General features: G+C 55.6%; 1 protein-coding gene across 3 annotated transcripts in view; it reads right to left on the bottom strand.

The window, feature by feature from the left end:
• The window catches only part of ITPR3 (inositol 1,4,5-trisphosphate receptor type 3), a 75,761-nt gene that overhangs the window by 14,271 nt on the left and 41,730 nt on the right, over nucleotides 1-19,760 (bottom strand). For all 3 annotated transcript variants that reach the window (XM_032253423.1, XM_032253421.1, XM_032253422.1), the window contains 23 exons: nucleotides 19,521-19,663; nucleotides 18,406-18,505; nucleotides 18,155-18,315; nucleotides 17,368-17,509; nucleotides 15,753-15,914; nucleotides 15,083-15,255; nucleotides 14,431-14,550; nucleotides 13,920-14,102; nucleotides 12,517-12,768; nucleotides 12,278-12,422; nucleotides 11,782-11,923; nucleotides 10,864-11,063; nucleotides 8,055-8,184; nucleotides 7,510-7,567; nucleotides 5,994-6,159; nucleotides 4,902-5,066; nucleotides 4,745-4,819; nucleotides 4,213-4,338; nucleotides 3,024-3,146; nucleotides 2,742-2,942; nucleotides 1,479-1,730; nucleotides 1,158-1,283; nucleotides 929-1,054 (listed from right to left, as the gene is read on the bottom strand). In XM_032253423.1, the coding sequence (XP_032109314.1) occupies nucleotides 929-1,054; nucleotides 1,158-1,283; nucleotides 1,479-1,730; nucleotides 2,742-2,942; nucleotides 3,024-3,146; nucleotides 4,213-4,338; nucleotides 4,745-4,819; nucleotides 4,902-5,066; nucleotides 5,994-6,159; nucleotides 7,510-7,567; nucleotides 8,055-8,184; nucleotides 10,864-11,063; nucleotides 11,782-11,923; nucleotides 12,278-12,422; nucleotides 12,517-12,768; nucleotides 13,920-14,102; nucleotides 14,431-14,550; nucleotides 15,083-15,255; nucleotides 15,753-15,914; nucleotides 17,368-17,509; nucleotides 18,155-18,315; nucleotides 18,406-18,505; nucleotides 19,521-19,663 (3,471 nt within the window). The remainder of the gene's footprint in view (nucleotides 1-928; nucleotides 1,055-1,157; nucleotides 1,284-1,478; nucleotides 1,731-2,741; nucleotides 2,943-3,023; nucleotides 3,147-4,212; nucleotides 4,339-4,744; nucleotides 4,820-4,901; nucleotides 5,067-5,993; nucleotides 6,160-7,509; nucleotides 7,568-8,054; nucleotides 8,185-10,863; nucleotides 11,064-11,781; nucleotides 11,924-12,277; nucleotides 12,423-12,516; nucleotides 12,769-13,919; nucleotides 14,103-14,430; nucleotides 14,551-15,082; nucleotides 15,256-15,752; nucleotides 15,915-17,367; nucleotides 17,510-18,154; nucleotides 18,316-18,405; nucleotides 18,506-19,520; nucleotides 19,664-19,760) is intronic.

Here is a 19,760-nt window from a genome sequence, read left to right as displayed (position 1 = left end):
TTACATGGTTCAAAAGCCAAAAGGTTATTTAAAAGATAACACTTTCAGAAGTCTCTCCCCCATCACCCTCATTCCCCTATATCCTGAGCTGGTGCTGATCAAGGATGGGGAAAGTTAATATAATTTACCAGAGTCCCATGGTCCCAAAGGGATCCCAGGGACCAAACAACGTGTATAAAAATATACCCACCCTTCCCAAGAAGGCAGAACTCAACATTTTTTAAAACCACTCTTAGAAGCACTAACCCCACCCTACCCCAGCCCCTGTGCCCCTAGGTAGCCCCTTTTCTTGGTTCTTTTGCATCCTTCCAGTGCTTCTTTGATTTCGGTCCTGTAGCAGGGCCCTTCCTTAAGGGAACCTGGCTCGCTTTCATTCAAGAGGCTCTGGGCCTAAGCACTGGCTCTGGTCTGGAAATCTGGGGATTGACCAAGGAGCCATGAATCTTGCAGCGATTCAAATCAGGCTTCTGCACACTAGCCTGGAGCTTTTCTGCTTAGGACTTCAGAAGGCTGCCTGCCTATTTCAGTTCTAGGATTGCTGTGATCAACTAGCTAGCAGGAAGGACCTCTGCCAGGGACACTGTCGTGATCCCTGCTTTGGCTGTGACGTCCCATGCACGGCATGTCCACCTATCTTTGTTAAGTGCTGCCACTCTGGGATCCGCCACACCCACCGGACATAGGAGTTCCTGCTGGATGGGACCATTCCCACTGTAATTCTGGCCCACAGACACTGAGATAGCACATGCATGTTTTAAACTGCTAGGTTTGGGGATAATGTGTTAACACGGCATAGATAACTACTACACTTGCGTATCCTTTTGCTACTTCTTTATGTACCATAAGCAAATATGAATATACTTATGTCCCTTCTTCCCTTCACAGAAGCTAGGCAAGTCGGCCCTGGGGTGGGAGAGGAGAAGCCCACCTGCAGGGAGGTGCTGTTCTCGGAGAATGGGGAGCTGAAGAAGGCGTTGATGGTGTCCAGCACGACGCTCAGCACATACTTCTCCAGGGTGGGGTCAGCCAGGCGCTTCTCACGCTTGCTGCAGACCTGAGGCAGGAGAGGAGAGGGGGATGCCTGGGGGGTCCACCCAGGGGCCCCTCCACTCCCACCCCCCCGGGAGATGTCACCCACAACCCCCACGGGGACAGACCCGAGCCATGTCCAGGGTGAAGTTCTCAAAGAGCGTCCAGATGTGGTTGCTGGTGTAGATCTCCTTCATCTCTACCTCCGTGTCCACGTAGCAGTGGTTCACAAAGTTCACATAGGCCATTTTCACCTGGGCAGCAGGCAGGTGGTCACGGGCATGAGCAGGGCTGCCGGGCCGGGCTCTACCTCCCCATTGCTCCTGTCCCCAGGCCTCCTGGTTCCTGCCCACCTCCCTGGCTTTGCTTCACCCACGTTTCCTGTCCCGTGGCTTTACCCACCCCTTCGCCCCATCTCCAGGCTTCTCTCCCAGTTGCCTGATCCCCACCTCGGTGATGCAGTCCTCATGTGTCACCACAGACACCACGTCCTCCAGTGGCAGCAGGGAGGTGCACTTGATCTCAGTGTAGACGTTCTTGCCCTCGGCGCAGGCAGCCAGCAGGTCCACCAGGGAAATGTGGTACATGAGGGGGCTGTGGTCCTCCACACCATCGCGAGCGGCCTTCATCATGTCCAGCAGGTGGGCCAGCGACGCCTTATCGTTGTAGAACACGACCACATCGTCACCTGCATTGGTCAGCTGCGGGAGGGAGGGGCACGGGTCACACTCTGTCGGTCCAGCAGGCCCTGGGCTGTCCTCTCCTTTGCTCACCAGGGAGAGACCGGGACTCTGACCACAGCCCTCACTTGAAATCAGGAAAACCCTCCCCACCTGGGATTTGGGGGTTCCCCAGCTGATGTCTCAGGCCCTCTGCCAGCTGAGAAGTCCCCGCTTCTCCCCACTGGAAAGAAGTCCTATGGGGGTCATCTCAGAGGCAGCTTCCTCCAGGAAGCCCTCTCTAATCCCACCTCTGCCCACCCCTCCCTCCCCTGTGTTCCCCCTCGCATCCCTTGCAATTGCTGGCATCCCTCTCGTGCCGGCAATTGCGTTATTTGCAGTAATATAATAATAGCAATTAATAATTAACACCACACAGCACTTCAGCACATCGTGTCTTGTTTATGATGTCCTAATCTCCCTTCAGTGTTTGCTCCTTTCTCCCCCTACCGCCTACACTGTCAGATGCTCAGGGGCAGGGACCGCGTCTGTTCCAGATTTAGATTCAGCCCTTTATCTTTTGTGCCTTCACTCAGCAGGTGTCTCTTGAGGACCTACTATGCGCCACACCCTGGGGCCCTGGCGATGCACACAAAGGACAGGGTCCCTGCCCCTGCCCCTAGGAGCTGACACTCAGCTGACCTCCACGTGCACGTACAGTCCATGGCCCGTAGCAGGTACTTCGTGACATTAAATAAACAATGCTAAGTGACAAGTGAAGGAAAGCATGCTTGATTGCTTTCTGGCCTATTGTCTGAGTTCTGCTAGGTGCCTGGTGCTGCTGGGACCCTGCTCAAGTTCTGTCAGGCCCACAGCCTCAGTTCTACCATGCCTGCAGCCTCACTTCTCCCTCTGCATCCCCTCCATGGTCCAGCAGCTGAGTGATCTTTTTGTGACCCACCGTCCAACTGGTCTAACTCTGTGGACTTCCCACAAGCCTCCGCTCTGGCCCCCCACCCCAAGATCCCCGAGCGCCCTCGGCCCCGCGCTCACCTCAGTCATGATCATGTCCTGGCACTTCTTGACGTACTTGCCCTCGGCCTTGATGACGGTGTGCAGGAAGTCCAGGTACTGTACATGGCGCCCGTGCGTGGCCAGCAGGTGCACAAAGTGCTGCAACACAGGCTCGCTGATCTCGGAGCAGAGCTGATAGTTGTTCAGGAAGATGTGCTGCATGGTCTCTGCCTCCAGGAGCTGCAGGTGCAGGGGGTGGGATGTCTGTCAGAAAGGGGTCTGGGCTCCGCCCCCACCACCACCCCAGCCCTTCGCCCTCACCCCTGGCGTGAGGAAGAGGTGCAGGTGCTTGTGCAGCAGGGCCTGGTTGCCGGGGTTCCCTGCACAGAACTTCTGCAGGAACTGGTGTGTGTAACGCAGGATCTCCATCATCTTGGCATCACCCTGGGCACAGAAGGCAGGGAGAGGGTGTTGGGCCCACCAAGGAGGGAGGCGAGGCCCCGGCTGAGTTCTGAGCAGGGGTGGATCGCGCTTGGGACTGGGACCTTGAAGAGGCCAGTGTAAAGGGAAAAGTCAGGATGGAAACGTGAGGGGCTGGGGCTCAGTGGCCGAGGTAAAGCTGGAGTTGGGGCAAACTGACAGGGTCAGAGTCAGCCTCAGGGTGAGGCCTGAGACACACCGAGATCAGGATCAGTCAAGGCAAAGGGCTGAGGGTCAAAGGTGGAGATGAGACTAAGATTGGAGTCAGGAGCCAGGGTGGGCCTGGGGACAGGTCAGCATAAAATGTTAGGAGGAGGAATCAAAACCAGGGGTCAGGGCTGGGCGCAGTGGCTCACGCCTATAATCCCAGCATTTTGGGAGGCGGAGGCTGGCGGATCACAAGGTCAAGAAATCAAAACCATCCTGGCCAACATGGTGAAACCTCATCTCTACTAAAAAAAAAAACAAAAATTAGCTGGGTATGGTGGTGTGCGCCTATAGTCCCAGCTACTCGGGAGGCTGAGGCAGGAGAATTGCTTGAACCTGGGGGGCAGAGGTTGCAGTGAGCCAAGATCGCACCATTGCACTCCAGCCTGGCACCAGAGCGAGATTGTGTCTCAAAAAATAAAAAAGGAAGGGGTCTGGACAAGGCCATCACTGATGTCATGGGTCATCAGAGGTTGGATTCGGTTAGGGTCAACATGGGTCAAGGTAAGGAAGCTGAGAGTCAAAGGTTGAGATGAAGCTGAGATCATCAAGGTTTGGCTAGAGAGGGGGAAGAAAAAGAGGTCAAGAATCAGTGTGAGGCAGGGGTTAAATCAAGGTCAGAGGGGATTAGGATGAGGGGTAGAGGGTCAAATGTTGAGCTGATGCTAAGACAGGGTCCGGGGTCAAGGTGTGTCTGCAAACCAACAGGGCAGTATAAGAGACCAGGTGATGCCGGGACAGGTCGCCTGCATTAGGGCCTAGTGTACGAGTCAGGGTTCGGGGAAGCCGCCCCGGGGAGTCAGAGGTCAGAAGTCAAGGCCACCTTGTCGTAGGGAATCTGCAGCAGGTCCAGCATGACCTTGTGGGCGTCCATGTTTTTCAGCAGCCGCTGCTGCTTCTTCCGCATCTGCTCCCCAACCCCGCACATCTTGTTCAGCCGTTCCAGGATCTGCAGGGGAGGTGGGTGAGCTGGAGTCCCTTCCCTCTGCTCCCCTCTACCCCGCCCACCACAGCCAAGTTCCAGCTGGCACTGGGACAGGAAGGGGCACAGAGGTCACAGGTGCTGAAACAGACCCTCACAACAGGCCAGGGAAGCACTAAAAAACCCAATTCCACCCATAAAGGTAAACAGAACAATATGACTGTAAAATGGAATTTCATGAAATTCCTTCAGCTTTAAAATAATTCCATCTGGACCTTGGCAGGGCTGTTTTTAATGTGTAGCAAAGGATGGATAATGTCTGTTGTGAGGGCCAGTGGCCGGCAGAGGGAGAGGCACAGGAGGCCGGGCCAGCAGGAGCCCCCAGGACCATTAGCACTGCAGAACCCTACCACGAGGACCCTTGACCACTCACGCCCTTGACGATCTGGTAGTTCTCACTGCTCTTCTCGCCTGGCGGGTGCAGAAAGCCCTCCTCATCCGTGGGCCGCTGGGAGCACAGAGAGAATGGAGGTCAGCCACGCCCAGCCCTGGGAGGGAGGCCTGCCCCAGCCCCCTGCAGCCCCGCTCACCTCCTTCTTGTCCTTGGCGGCACCTGCCTCCACCTCTTCACCCTTGCTGCTGCCCTTCTTGTCCACCCACAGCTCCGACTTCTCCACCATGGTCCGCAGCCGGTCCAGCTCCGACTTGATCACCTTGTAGTTCTCCACGTCCTGAGCCGAGATCAGCAGCTGCACCTGAAGGTGGAGGATGGGCCCGGCCGGTGAGATGGGCTCCAGGTGCATGCCACTTAGAGACCTCCAGCACCTTCCCCACTCCAGGGTTCCCCTCCCAGCATCACCTACCACCACCTGTCCCTCTCTGGTGAGCCAATTCCCACTCAAAGTTTCTGGCTCTGCCATAAGCCCACCACCTCCAGGAAGCCTCCTCCTATGGCCACAGGCCTCCCTGCACTGCCTGCCCTGAGCTGCCACATCACCTGGTTTCAGTTACTCACTGACTAGTGTCACATGTGGCTGTGGCCTGTCACTCATCCATTGAGACCCCAAACAGGCAGGCAAAGGAATTGGCAGCCCTGAACCCTGAAGACCAGGCCCACGTCTGACTGCCACCGTGCTCGCTCTGGGTCAGTGGGCAAGGGAGGAAAGCTCCCTGAGCCTGGATTTCTACCTGCTCTGGAATGGGGAGAGTAACCATGCTGCCAGGGCCGCTGTGAGAATGCCATGCAGTCATGCAAGTCCCGTGCTCAGTGCCTGGTACATGGCAGGCACTTATTTTTAAAAGCCAACACTGACTGGTACAGATATTTCACAGGGAGCTGTCGGGACTGTGTGACATCACAACAGCAAACACCAGTCACGTTAGTGAGGGTTGCCTGCAGGCTAGGTGTGATTTGAAGCATTTAGCATAGGTGCCCATAACAGAGTTTGCAAACTGTAAAGTGCTGCCCCCATGATAAGAAGTGGCAGGCATTGAGCCAGGCCAGGAGACAAAGGTGGCCAAGATCCAGTCTTCACCTAGGAGCTCAGCAAGGCTGAAAACCCCAAATGTGCATCCCAAGTTGCCCCCTGAGCTGTGGGCTCCTTAATTATTGTTTACCATCCCCTGTGCCCAGCGCAGGCCTCATGCTCAGGGCCAGGGCCAGGCCCAGGTGGTCCCATCACCTGCTTGAAGGTGTGCATGGCCTCCTGGCGCTGGCTGAAGTGCTTGAAGAGCAGCTGCAGGGCACCCGAGACCAGTGGCGCATAGTCGTGCATGGTGAGGTGGATGAGCACACGCAGGAACATGCGGCCGCCCTCGTCGTCCACCTCCAGCATGCTGCTCGTCTTCCTGCGGGCACAGCAGTGCAGGGTGCATGGGTGAGGCTGGCACACTCCCTGCTGTCTGTGGCAGGTAAGGGGCCCTGGCACAAGCACACTCCCCACCACCCAATTAGCAGATGCAGGGCCAGTCTAAATGTGTTTAAAATATTGACGCTTTCTCGGCAGTTTTAACAGCCACTGCCCTGAACCCCCGGAGTGACCCCTGTGTCTCCTGGTATCTCTCAGGACTCCCTTGATTAAGCAATTAAAGCGAAGACTTCTTTTTTTGAGACAGAGTCTTGGTCTGTCGCCCAGGATGGAGTGCAGCCAGGCACGATCTCAGCTCACTGCAAACTCCACCTCCTGGATTCAAGTGATTCTCCTGCCTCAGCCTCCTGAGCAGCTGAGATTACTGGTGTGCGCCACCACGCCTAGCTGATTTTTATATTTTTATTAGAGATGAGGTTTCACCATGTTGGCCAGGCTGGTCTCGAACTTCTGACCTCAAGCGATCTGCCTGCCTCGGACTCTCAAAGTGCTGAGATTACAGGCATGAGCAACCATACCCAGCCAGAAGCAAAGACTTTTAACACAGATTCATGGATAGAAGCTGGGCCCATGAACAGATAGATGGAGAAAATGTTACATCTTTATTTTTCCCAACCTCTAACCAAAATACAGCATTTCCTTCAATGAGGAAATATTTGTGGCACCTGCGAGTCTGTCACCAATAAATATCACAGATGTTTTCACATCACCTCAGAGTTAAGAGAAATCACAAAATTTTGTTTATATTCATCACTGCCTTGAAGTAATGGTACTAATTATACGCATCAGTACGGCTTGCTACTTAAAGTGTTAGCAAAGAGCCACATATATAACTGTCACTCCAAGCCATTGGTCCCCTTTGTCTTGTTATATGCTTTATTTTATGAGTTTACAATCACCATTCTGAAAAGGAGTCCGTAGGTCCTGCTAGACCCAGACACAAGCCCAGCCCCAAGATGCTAAGAGCCCCCTGTGAGCCTCTGTCTCCAGCCTCTCAGGGCTGCGGGTGGATGGGCTGCATGTCCCCACACCTCCTCCCTGCCATGGGACCAGAGACGTGCGTCCAGCTACCTGACTCAAGTCCACTGCACAAGTGAAGCACACCTGCCCTGAGTGTGGGCAGGGGAATGGGAGGATGACTGGGAACCAAGTGGCCTCCAGATAACTGGGACTGGGGAGGCAGTGGAGGGACTGAGCACAAAGCCCAGTGAGGGTCTGTCTGCAGGGGGAATGGCAGAGAGGAAGGGCGGCCCCAGAACCCAGACTAGCCCAAGACGGGGTGTCAAGCCTCCCAACCCCACACACCCCTGCAGCTCAACCCTGGACTCACCCCACTCCAAACATGGCCTCCGCCTGCTCCCCAATGCGATCCAGATTCATGTTGGCAGCTGTGGGGGAGAGGGGCAGATGGCAGCAGGTGATAGGCCCAGCCCGGGAAACAGGGAAGCACAGGAACACACTCAAACCACCCTCTTCCCTGCACTGGCTTTGCAGCAGCTGCTCTGCCTTCCTTTCCGGGAAGGAATCAAGTAGGGTAGGAGCCACAGCCCCCCACTGCCCTGCAGGGCAGTACAAGGTGGGCAGAAATCTAGCCTGGGAGTCAGGAGACTGGTTCTTGGTCTGGCTCAGCCTCTGACTGTCTGTCACCTTGAGCAAATCCCTGCTCTTCTGTGAGCCTCAGTTTCCCCATTTGGAAAATGAAGGGAAGGATCTCTGCCCTTCTCCCTCACTGACGCAATTAAATGAGACAATGGAGAGAAAAGACTTTTGCAGACTAGAAAAAGGAGCAGGGCTGGGGAGCTGGCTCCACCCCACTGCCGTGTATCCCGGGGGGGAGTCGCACGGCCTCAGCCTGAGGGCAGCGCAGGGGCTCACTGGTAGAGTCGAAGGCAGGGGCTGTGCCGTCAGCCCCGCTGTCCTGCATGGGAAACACCTCCACAAACTCCTTCTTGAATACAGACAGCAGATAGGAGATGCGGTAATCCAGGCGGACATTGAGGATGAACTGGAGAAGGGGGAAAGAATGGGGAGAGGGTCACATGAGGATGGGGTGAGGACTGATCTGAGGTCAGAAGGTGTGGGTAACCCCCCATATAGGCACCAAAGAATGAGAGCTAAGCAGAACCCTGGCACAATTAGGGCTTGAAGAATATCTCAGGTTATAGTGTTACTACCCAGCTATTTCCTTTTATATAATCCTTTATATAATCATATATTAGTTTCTAGAATTAGAGCTTGAAGAATCCCTATCAACTATCCCTAATAGTTGATAGTATGAGTGCCTAAAGAATATTTCCTTACATATATGTATAATTATATCTTAGTTCATAATCGGAGGAATGCCTAGAGTGGACACAGTACAGAGCATGAATTAAGGAATAAGCAGCTTATAATCGGAGGAATGTCTGGAACAGACACAGTGCAGAGCATGATTTAAGGGAAAAGTTATACCAGGACAAGAATCCATGGCTCAGGCGGCAGCGTTCAGTATCATAAAGATACGCACTGTATGGCAGGCTTGGAGTGAGAGCCAGTCCTCCTGATAAAGGAGTTGTAGGACCTTGCTCCAGTTCTTGTGGAAGGCTGCCCTCAGACTGGCAATCCACCTTGGTGACTGTGAACTTTATCAGCTCTTGCTACTGTGCTGCTCGAAAAGCATCTTCCCATAGAACTCATTGGAAGCTGGCAGCAGGTGGTGGTAACCCTGACAGCTCTGTCACTACTGTGTGACTTAAAGCATCCCCCCATAAATCTTCTTAGAAGTAGTTTGCCCACAGATAGAAGTATTTATTTTATTTTATTTTATTTTTTTATAGAGAGATGGGATGTCACCATGTTGGCCAGGCTGGTCTCGAACTCCTGACCTCAGGTGATCCACCCACCTCAGCCTCCCAAAGTGCTGGGATTACAGGCGTGAGCCACCACACCCAGCCCATAGATAGAGGGATTGCACACTGCACCCTCTTCACTGTGAATGGCCCACCTTCAAGCCTCGATGACCTAATAGGGGTGGACCCCTTACTGCACATGGCCCTTGCCTTGATGGGAACGGGCCCCTTGCTGTGCACTGTCCACCTCCTAGTCCAGGTGACCTAATGTGGGTGGACCCCTTGTTTTATTGCTCATGACCCTATCACTATCCTTAAAGATGATTACACTCACTGCCCTGCCCTCTAACCTACACACAATAAATATGCTTCTGTACATTTGGGGCCTCGCCTGACTCCGCTCTTAGGTGGCGTGGCCCCTTGAGCCCAGCTGCATTTTCCTTGTACTTCGGTGTCCTGTCTCTTTATTTCTCGGATCCTGCGCCTCAGCACAGCATAAGGCACACCCCACGACCCTGTGAGCCTTCAGCCCTACAAGAAGGCCCTTCCTACTCCATGAGGAATATGGGGACCCCAAATGGGCTCCAGCACTTGGGGTGAGGGGGTCCTCAGCACAGTCGTTCAGGGTGCTCCAGGATGTCATGGCAAAAAAAAACAAGACCCCTCTTCCCAAGGAGGCCCAGGGTGCCCTCTCCCCAGCTCCTGATCCAATGATGGAGGATGGGGGGCCTCCCCTCAGCATGAGGCAGTGAGCACCCCTGCGCCCAGCCTAATCAGTCCCTCTTTCCCACTGTCAGGAAGGCGAATGAAGCCCCAGGTCCAAAGGCTGACTCTTGTCCTCCTATCCTGCTCAGCCAAACAGACCCTGGATACTCACAGGAAGGAAAACTGAGGCCTGTGAAGGAGCAGGAGAGGCTACTGTGGGGCAGACATGAGGATGCAGGGCTTGCAGACATGGGTAAGTTACACAGCCCCAGCGGTCACAGAGCCTTTGGCCAAGCCCCAGGATGCAGACATGGAAGCCCCCAGCCCCCAGAATGAGTCAGGAGCTCCCTCTTCTCTGACCACTCCCTTTCCCCCACCAGAGGTCCCCCATGGAGGTCACTGCACTACCCTTCCTGCCCTCTGGTGACAGCAAGGCAAAAAAAAAAAAAAAAGCAAGCATCCTCATTTCTCTTTGGGGATGAGCCCCTTTCTGGGGTGTGGCTGGGGAGTCTCAGATGAGACCAGAACAGGGATGACTGTGTCCACCTCACCAAGAAATAGGTTCTTAAATCTCCAGCTCTGCTTCAGAATCCCTGTGACCTTGGCAAAGTCCCCTCCATCCATTTACTTTCCCATTTTGTAAGGCGGGAGAATTGAGCTAGACTTCAGTGCACATCACAGTCACCTGGAGGGTTTGTCACAACACAGCCCACAGGCCCCTCTCCAGTGTTCCTGACTCAGTAGGTCTAGGGTGGGAGCCTGAGAATGTGCATTTCTGTTTTTATTTATTTATCATTATTACTGTTTTTCCAATAAAGATAGAGGGGTCTCACCCAGGCAGGTCTTGAACTCTACCCAGGCAGGTCTTGAACTCTGAGCTCAAGCAATCTTCCCACCTTGGCCTCACAAAGTGCTGGGATTACAGATGTGAGCCATGCCCAACTAAGAATGCGAATTTCTAACAAGTTCCCAGGAGAGGCTGGCCCAAGAACCACACTGCGGGAACCGCAGGGCCTGACAGCCAATCACGATGGAGCCTTCCAGTATGAGATACTGAGATCTGAATGGGTTTGCCCGCCCAGCCTCCCTGTACCTGCCCCATTGCCCTGCCCCTATCCCCAACACCTCCCCCAGGGTCCTGGCCAAGGCACCTGAAGGATTTCCAGGATCTTCAGCTTGGTCTCCATCACCACAATGTCCTCATTCTCCTCAAACTTGCTTCTGTCCAGTGGCTCCGCAGCACTGGCCCCGGTAGACAAGCTGGGGGCACCAAAGACGGACGGCTTGCGGCTCAGCACCATGGTGGACATCATGTGCCCCACGCCCTGGATGGAACGCCGCACATTCTTGCCTGTGGAGCGGGGAGCAGAGGAGGTTGCCTAGAAGTTGTAGAGGGTGTATAGTGGGGGGTTCCTGGTCTGATGAGGGAGGCAGAATGTGCACACTCAGTTTATGTCAGCTGCAGCACAAAGCCTTGCTAAGGAAGGGACAGGGTTAACCCAGGAAGGCTTCCTGGAGGATGTGAGCTTTAAGCCAAATCTGAGAAAAGAAAGGAGTGTCAGGGCAAAGGTGAGCTGTGTGAGGAGATGACAGAATTCTCTGTAGGAAACTATGAGAGCAGCTACACAGCCTGGGGAGTGAGGGGACACTGCAGGGGGAACAGCCCTGAAAACCAGTGCCAGGCTCTAGGCACCTTTTTAGATGAGTTTATTCAGCCTGGGGGTATCTGGGAGGGCAGGGGTGCCCTCATCCCTCAGACAGGCTGTGCCTCCCTCCTCACATCCCATCACAGGGATATCTCTCTCCTCCTCACTGTTTCCTCTCAAGACTAAGCAGCGTTGGAGGGCAACTCCCCCAGACCCAGGGTCTTCAGGGAGTCCGAGCAGGGACCCCTTTGGTCCCGCTGAGGTGGGAGGGGCTTGGGCCCAAGATACCCGCTTGCGCTTAAGGCAAAGCCAGGTTAGGTGGGTGGAATGCGGGGTTGGGTCAGGTGTTGCTCTGAGGGGACTTCCTGTGCTAGGAGGAGGCTGAGGACCGCCAGGTTGGCCCCAGCCGGGCAAAGGCCTCACCGCCGGGGTCCTCGTAGGCCTGCAGCATGGCCGGGGGCCCCTGCACACAGTCGATGATGCCCAGCAGCGTGCGAGTGAGCCGCAGCAGCTCGCTGAAGCTGTAGAAGCCGAAGTAGATGAGATTGTGCGCCAGGCTGACCACCTGCGGAGGGGGCGGGCCCGAGGTGAGGTGGGCGGGGCCGGCGCACGGGGGCGGGGCCTCGTGGAGGGCCGGCCGGGATGGGGAAACCAGGGCGAAAGGGGCGTCCTGAGGGCAGGGTTCCCGGGAGGGAGAGCAGAGCAGGGGGAGGTATCCCTTTCTCAGGCATTGGAACAGGAGCCTGCCTCTTAGAGAATCTCAGCCGTTTAAGCGGTGTCCCCTCCCTCCCGCACTGGCTGGGGGCACAGAAAGAAGTGGGGTCGTGGATCCCACAACTCACTTCTGAGTGCAGACTGAGGCCAGTGTGGGGCCAACCAGAGCCCCACAGACCCCAGCCCCTGGCACTCCCCCAGTCACCTCAAAAGTGAGCTTGTTCTTCTCCTCGTTGGCAAAGGGCACGGCCTCGCTGACCACATTGTTGAGGTAGTCCTCCACGAACTCCATGGTGCTGGCAAACTTGTTCTTCTTGTCATCTCGGGACGCGTTGAGGTTAGAATCATAGCTGAGGGTGGGGGCCATAAGGCATGAAGGTCCCTGAGATGCACCCACCCCAGCCTCTGCCCCTGCCCCGCCCACCCTGCCTCCACCCCTCTCACTCCTTGATGGTGATGGCTGTGGGGATCTCAGTCCAGAGACGGGCAAACTTGACGGGTGTGACCAGCTCCTGGGGGTCTCGGTCCACATGCACGTGCAGCATCAGGTGGCAGAAGGAGGCGCGAAGGTCAAAGGGCAGCATCTCATCCGCCATGCACAAGAAGATCAGGTCCACGCCCAGCTGCTGGGAGATCTCATCGATGGCCAAGTACTGGCGGTCCAAGCACATGCGGGCAAAGAGCTTCAGCTGGTACCTGCAGGACAGGGAGGACAGTGAGGACACGGCAGATGGCAGCCAGGGGGCTGCTGGCATTGGGCGCTGGGCTTCGTGAGGATTCAGTAAAGTGGCAAAGGGATTAGGTTAAAGATGCACCAGTGAGAAAGGTGAACAGAAAACCTGTCTGTGATGACGAGTACTTGGGATTCTCCCCCTCCTTGCTATCAGGCTCAGCCAGGATGGTCTTTATGGGAAGAGGAACGTCTAAGAGATGAGGGAAAGGGTGGGAGACAGGGGAGGGCAGCGAGGTGAGAAGGGCCAGCCTTGGGCAGGGAGGGTGAGGGCAACATGGGGGGGGAGGGGAGGTGGTGAAAGGGGTGCGACCTTGATGGATGGGATACAAAAATGAGGAACATAGGAAGTTCTGTGCTGCCCTGGCGATGCCAGGCCCTCTGCCTCCTCCTCACAGACATGACTTCCAGGGGGCTCTGGAGCCAGACAGCCTGGGTGTGAGCCGTGACTCACCACTAATGGCTGTGTAACCGTGAGCAAGTTCCCTTACTTCTCTGTGCCACTGTTTCCCCAGCTTTACAACAAGAGTAACTATAGTAGCTACAACAAGGGTTGTCATGTGGCTCAAATGAGTGATCAGGACAAGTGCTTAAAACAGTGCCTGCTACTTGGCAAGCATTTAAGAAGGGTGTCTGATGTGACTATTTTTTATTTTTATTTTTTAAGACAGAGTCTTTCTCTGTCACCCAGGCTAGAGTGCAGTCATGTGATCTCGGCTCACTGCAACTTCTGTCCCCTGGGTTCAAGCAATTCCCATGCCTCAGCCTCCTGAGTAGCTGGGACTACAGCTGTGCACCACCATGGCCAGCTAATTTGGTGAGATTATTTTAATAATATACACGTTTGGAAACAGGCTGGGTCTCTTTGAAGCCTGGTTCCTGTGCTAAGCCTGGCCTCAAGGCTGCCCAGTGCTATTCAGGGCACACAGTCCTCTTAATTCAGCCTTCCTGAAATGAGGCTGTGTGGCAGGGGAGTGACAGTAGGGATGCCTCTTTCAAGGAGGCAGGAGCCCCACTTGAGGCTGTCAGAGCTCATCTTCAGCAGGGATTGGCTGACAGACTACTGGGAAGGCCCAGAGGTACAGGAAGAGGGAGACTAGGAGCTGGGGCTGGGCACCTGTAGTAGCTGAGCACGTTCTCGTCGTGGGCGTTGCCAGCCCGCGCCTCCTGGGCCAGCTGCCTCACACTCTTCTCATGGTGCTCGTTATTCTTGTCGGTCCACGTGAGCCACACTTCCTCTTCTGAGTACTCAATGCTCAGGTACTCGTGGGATTGGGCCATCTCCTTCACGGGCCGAAGCCTGCAGACCACCAGCACCCCGTCACAGGGAGCCCAGGCCAGGGTGCCATGCCTGGAGCCCTCCCCAGCTGCACAGTGCCAGCCACCACGGGGACCCAGACAGGCCATGAGCATCTCAAGGACAAGGTCCATGGCTCACTCTCCTCTGTGCCCCTTCCCCACTCCCCCACAGTACCAGGCATACAGCAGGGCATGTGACAGGCACAGGGTTCACAGCTGCAGAGAGCAAGGGTGCTACTTCCAGCCTGTACCCAGACAGGGCCTAAGCTCTAAGACAGCTGGAGGCCAGCAGCGTGGAGTGCGGGTGCCAGCAGGGGTGCAGGGCTCACTCGGTCCGGATGAGAATGTCGCCGTTCTTGGGGTCCAGCACACACTTGCAGATGAGCTCCTGGGTGACGGGGATGGCGATGTGGTTGGACACACACAGGTCAGAGAGGTAGTCCAGGAACCTGGGGTGGTGACAGCCAAGGGTTGGGAGAGGGGCTCAGAGGCTGGTCCCTCTAAGGACAGAGCCCACCCTTCCCACTCCCCAGCTGGGAGCACCACCACCCTGGAACTAGCTCCCTCTCAATGCTTGGAGATGGGTGGGATGGACTCCCAGCTCCCCAAGGAAGGACAGTCCCAGGGCATCACCCTGGGGTCACGGAAGGCTAGGTGGGAGTTCAGGGGGTCAGGGTGAGGAGGTGCAAGAGCCGAGGTGATATTCAAAATATTTAACAACTGGTTCATACGGGTCCTGACTTTGTCACTGGAGAAGGTCTTGAGGGCCTCCCATGGTACCAGGAGTCATTCCCATTGTTGCTAGAGTGGGCCAAATTTGGGAGGATCCCAGAGAAGAGCTAGGGGGGCTAGGGCCTCAGGGAGGTGGCAGTTACCAACAGGTGCAGGAATAGTTCAGTATTCTTACAACCAACAGACTTTCTACCCAGGCAAGGGAGGACGGAGGGGCAGGCACTGGCCGCAGAGGGGGTTCAGGCCCACCTGGGCTCCCGGTTCTTGCGCACAAGGCTGACGAAGGTCTCCACCTCAGTCTTGGTGATGTGCTTCTCCAGGAGCTTGCGGTTGTTGTGCAGCAGGGCGGTGATGGTGTCCTCCGCCAGGATGTCGTAGCCAATCTGGGACTGCATCATCCCAAACTGCTTGGCGATGTGCTCCTGGGGGGCAGACAGGCTGGGGGTCATAGAGAGTCACGGGCGGAGCTCAGGGCCCAGCTCTGCTCTGGAACACTGCCCCCAGACCCCGAGGTAGGGACACAACACCCTAGAAGGGCAGAGGTCCCAGAGAGGAAGCAGCACTGGGCAGAAGAGTGGCTTAGATCACATGGTTATTTAGCTTATGGGCTGTTTCCCACCAGGGCGAAACCTCCACGAGGACAGGGTCCTTATCTGTCTGGAAGGATGGACGACATAACGTGCAGGGCCCAGTGCAAAATGAAAGAGCAGGACCCTTGCTCGGCAGCAGAGCATCTAACCCAGTGCAAGGCCCTTGTGAGCACCAGGCCAGGTCCCATTCCCATAAACCCGGCCTTGCTGTCTGGTGCCCTACCGGACTCCAGGCCCCAAAACAGTGCCTGACACAGCACATGCGCCTGAGGAAATACTTGCTGAGGAAATAAGGGGTAGCCAGCGAGTGGGCAGCAGGTGGCGCGCACCTGGTTCTTGCGGTAGTCCTCCTGGGAATGCCGCAGCACGCGGTAGCACAGGCGGAACATGTGCTGATAGGGGGCGTTCTTCTGGTCTGACAGCTCCTCCAGCCGCACCAGGGGACCTTCACCCCCCTTCTCACGGAACGGGGCCTTCAGAATGCCGAAGATCTGGGGGAACACAGAGGATGAGGACTGATTCCCCCACACTGGTCTGTACCCTTAAGTCATCCCACAAGCCCTGAGCCCCTGCTGACTCTGCCCCAAAGCCAGCCCGGACATCAGCCTTGAGCTGATATATATATATATATTGAGATGGAGTTTTGCACTGTCGCCCAGGATATAGTGCAATTGCGTGATCTCGGCTCACTGCAATCTCCACCTTCTGGGTTCAATCAATTCTACTGCCTCAGCTTCCTGAGTAGCTGGGACTAGGGGCGTGCTCCACCACGCTCAGCTAATTTTTTTGTATTTTTAGTAGAGACGAGGTTTCACCATGTTGACCAGAATGGTCTCGATCTCCTAACCTCATGATCTGCCTGCCTTGGCCTCCCAAAGTGCTGGGATTACAGATGTGAGCCAACGTACCCGGCACCTCAAGCTGATTCTAAGCTGGACCACAACCCCAGCCCAGCCATCCTCAGCCCCAGTTCCAACCCCAGCTCTCCCCAACTCCTTGTTGCAATCCCTAAGCTGATCCTAGCCCATGCCTCCCTGATTCGGATTCTAATCCCAGCTCAGATCTGGGGCCTGGGAAAGAACAGAGGGTCACTGCAGCTCAGGGTCTGAGGCTAAGAGAAAAGGCAGGCCAGGCCGCTGTGGCCGGAGCTTAAGAGATGAGACACAGGCTTTCCTTGTCCAAATAAAATGTTACATTAATTACAAAAATTTTTTAAAGGTGGGGTTTGGTGGAGAGGTGAAAAATTGTACAGGAACAGAGACAGAGCAACAGAATGGAATGAAAAAAGCTTAATTGAATCCTCATTTTTTAAAAAAACAAGGTTTACAAAGACATTCTGGGAACATTAGAGAAATGTGCTATGGACTTGGTATTGCTAAAATTCTTATGTGTGATAATGCACTATGGTTATATAAGGCAATGTCCCTATTGTTAGGGATGCATGCTGAAACTTTTGGGGGCAAAATGCTGCCTATTTTGAAATGTGTAGACGGCAAGATGGCTGTGTGAATAGAACTACATGACGCCAAGGCGGCAAAACGGCGACGCACCTTGTTCCCTGTACTGTTCTTCCAATACTTTCTCACTATTTGACGATTCTCATAATAAAAATTTAGGGAAAAAAATGTGAAGCCCAGCTCTGGACCTGACATCCTGAGCTCAAATCCTGGCTGTCGCTTCCTAGCTGGGAGTCCTAGGCCAAGTGAGTCTGGCCTGCGTCTCAGCTTCCTCGCCAGCAAAACGGGGTAAGAATCACAGCACCTCCTCCAGGCAGCGAGGATCAAATTTGTCAAAACACGTGGGGCACTTAGGGAAGTGCCTGGCCTGTGGTCGTGCCCGGTAAATGCTGATTTTTGTTATTAAAGGGGGTGCTGAGGCGGCAGTTCAAGGCACCCCGCTCCCGGCCACCTGGCCCCGCCTTGCCCCTCCGTAGTGCACTCGCACCTGTTTGAGGATGTTCTGCTCCCTCATCAGCTTCTGCCGTTCCCGGTTGGGCTTGGTGACCATGATGTCCAGGACATTCTGCCCATTGTTGGGGACATCACTGACAAAGAACACCAGGTCTTCAAGCAGCTGGATGACAAACCTGGGTGAGGGGACCGGGGATGACAAGTGTGAGATGCCCGCCCAGCAGGTGCCCCTCGTGGGCAGTCCCTCCCAAAGCTTGGCTTTCCTGAGTTCACTCAGCAGCCCCCAAAGCACAAAACCCATCTTCAGCCTACAACTCCTTTCCCTGGCTTTCCCCTGAAATGTTCTCGAAACACGCCCAACCCCACCCACCCTGGATTCCAAAGTGCCCCCAAGACATAGAATCTCAGAATATTCCAGCCTGGAAAGGAAGTGCAGGGCACAAGGCGAGGAGTTTGGTGTGGAGGGGGCTGTATTTGCATCCTGACTCTGCCACTTACTAGCTGTGTGACCCTGGGCAAGTCTCGTGACCTCCCTGAACCTCAGCCCCGTCATCAGTAAAGCAGGGTTAACTGGCCTCGAGACCAGGCTCAGCAGTGACCAGCTCCATCATAGGAGTAGTTCTGGGAGTACCTGAGCCGTGAGGCAGGTCCCAACGCCAGGGTCCCAGGCTCAGCCAAGGCCCCACAGGGGCCAGCCCCTCCCTCTCTCTCCTGCCCCAGCCCAATTTGCCCGGCTTCTGCTTTGTGACTCCTTTCTTCATGAAATGCAGGCCCTGGGAAGGCAAAATCACTCAGAAAACCTCTGTGCCACTGCGGCCCACCTGCGGTCATTCTGGCTGATGAAGCCCTCGTTGAGTTTCTCCACGGCACTGGCCAGCATGGAGCTGGCGTCATTGGCAAAGTCCAGGTCTCGGATCTCGGACACGGGCACCGACACAATGGCAAAGGCCTCCTTGTCCTCCTTGGTGGGGCAGGTGCCCAGCTGCAGGGACAGGGGTCAGCAGGGCACCTGAGAACGAGCTCCAGCCCTGGCCCTGGCCCCAGCCCCAGCCCCACCCCCAGGGATCCCCACCATGAGCCGGATGGGCCGCTCCTCCTCGACGTCAATGGGCACATTGGTGCTCTGGATCCACGTGTTGGTGCAGAGGTGCCGCAGCCGGACGTAGGAGTTCCTGCAGGCAGCGAGAGGGCGGGGACTCAGGGAGTGCACCACGGAGCCTGTCCTGCTGCCTGCCGCCTACCTCCCCAACACTGTCACAGCTTCCGCCCTACTCCACACCCTCCACACCTGTGGGACAGGGGCCACTGGTGCCCCTCCAGGTGAGGAGGCCGAGGCTGGAGAAGAGCAGGCAGAGCTAGCCATGCGCCCAGGCCCCGTCCTGGCCACTGCATTCACACGGGCCCCGACCTTGTCCACACTTCCAGAACCGAAGCGCTCCCAGGCACCCGGTCAACTTGGGACCAAGATTCATTTGGATAAATGAGGCTATTTAACTATTTATCCCCTTGAATGTCAAGATGTACACATTTCATAGCAACACATGCATGACACAGAAATACACAGTGTCTGTGATTACAAAATACAAGGTTGCCTTTCTGAAATGAAAAACAATCTGAATACCAAATTCTTCTGTCCCTGAGTCTCAGGGAAGGGACTACGGGCCTTTGTAGTGACTCAATTAACTCTCCCATTAGCCCTGTTGATCGGGAAACCTGATGTTCCCACTGAAAAGATGAGGCAGAGTGAGCAGCAGCCTGAGGTCACACAGCTTAGGAAATGCCAAAGCCTGGGAGGGTAGAGGCCACCTGCCCAAACCCAGGGCACTGAGAAGTTTCTCAAGGTCTGTCCTAGAATCCCAGGACTGGTGGGATCTCAAAGGCCAGAGAGTGGCATCCCCACCCGGTGTTTGGGTTCCCCGTGCTGCTGTGTCCTGGACAAATTGTCATGCAGCCTGCGCTTGAGCACCCAGACCGACAGGCAGACGCCGGGCACGTGGAGGTATGCAATGGTGGTCAGCCACCGATAGACCTCAGAGCTGCATCCCCAGAGGGATGGGACCTGCAGAGACCCCGGAGGCCAAAGGACCTCAGGAGAGTGGAAGAGTGTAGGATCCAGAGAGTCCCAGAGACAGGAGGGCCCAGCCTGAGCACCACCAGCCAACCCCCAGGCACACAGCGCATACCCACCGGGGCACCAAAGAGTCAGTTTTCTGCAATGTGGTGGGGTCCAGCTCAAAGAGAGAGGCGATGTCGTTGCCATGAGGCACGGCCACCAGGCGGTACTTGATCTTCTCCCCAGCATTCCTGCGGCCTGCACGGCCCTGGGCCCCCTGGGTGAGGGCCTCAGATCAGGTAGGAGGCCCTCCCTCCTCTCAGGCCCCTGAAACACCTGGGATCCCATCCGGGGGGCTGTCTCCCTCCAGCCCA

Source organism: Sapajus apella, unplaced genomic scaffold (assembly GCF_009761245.1).
Source record: "Sapajus apella isolate SASKATOON/1434 unplaced genomic scaffold, GSC_monkey_1.0 scaffold83, whole genome shotgun sequence".
Taxonomy (NCBI): domain Eukaryota; kingdom Metazoa; phylum Chordata; class Mammalia; order Primates; family Cebidae; genus Sapajus; species Sapajus apella.
This window is presented reverse-complemented; position numbering and strand designations above follow the sequence as displayed.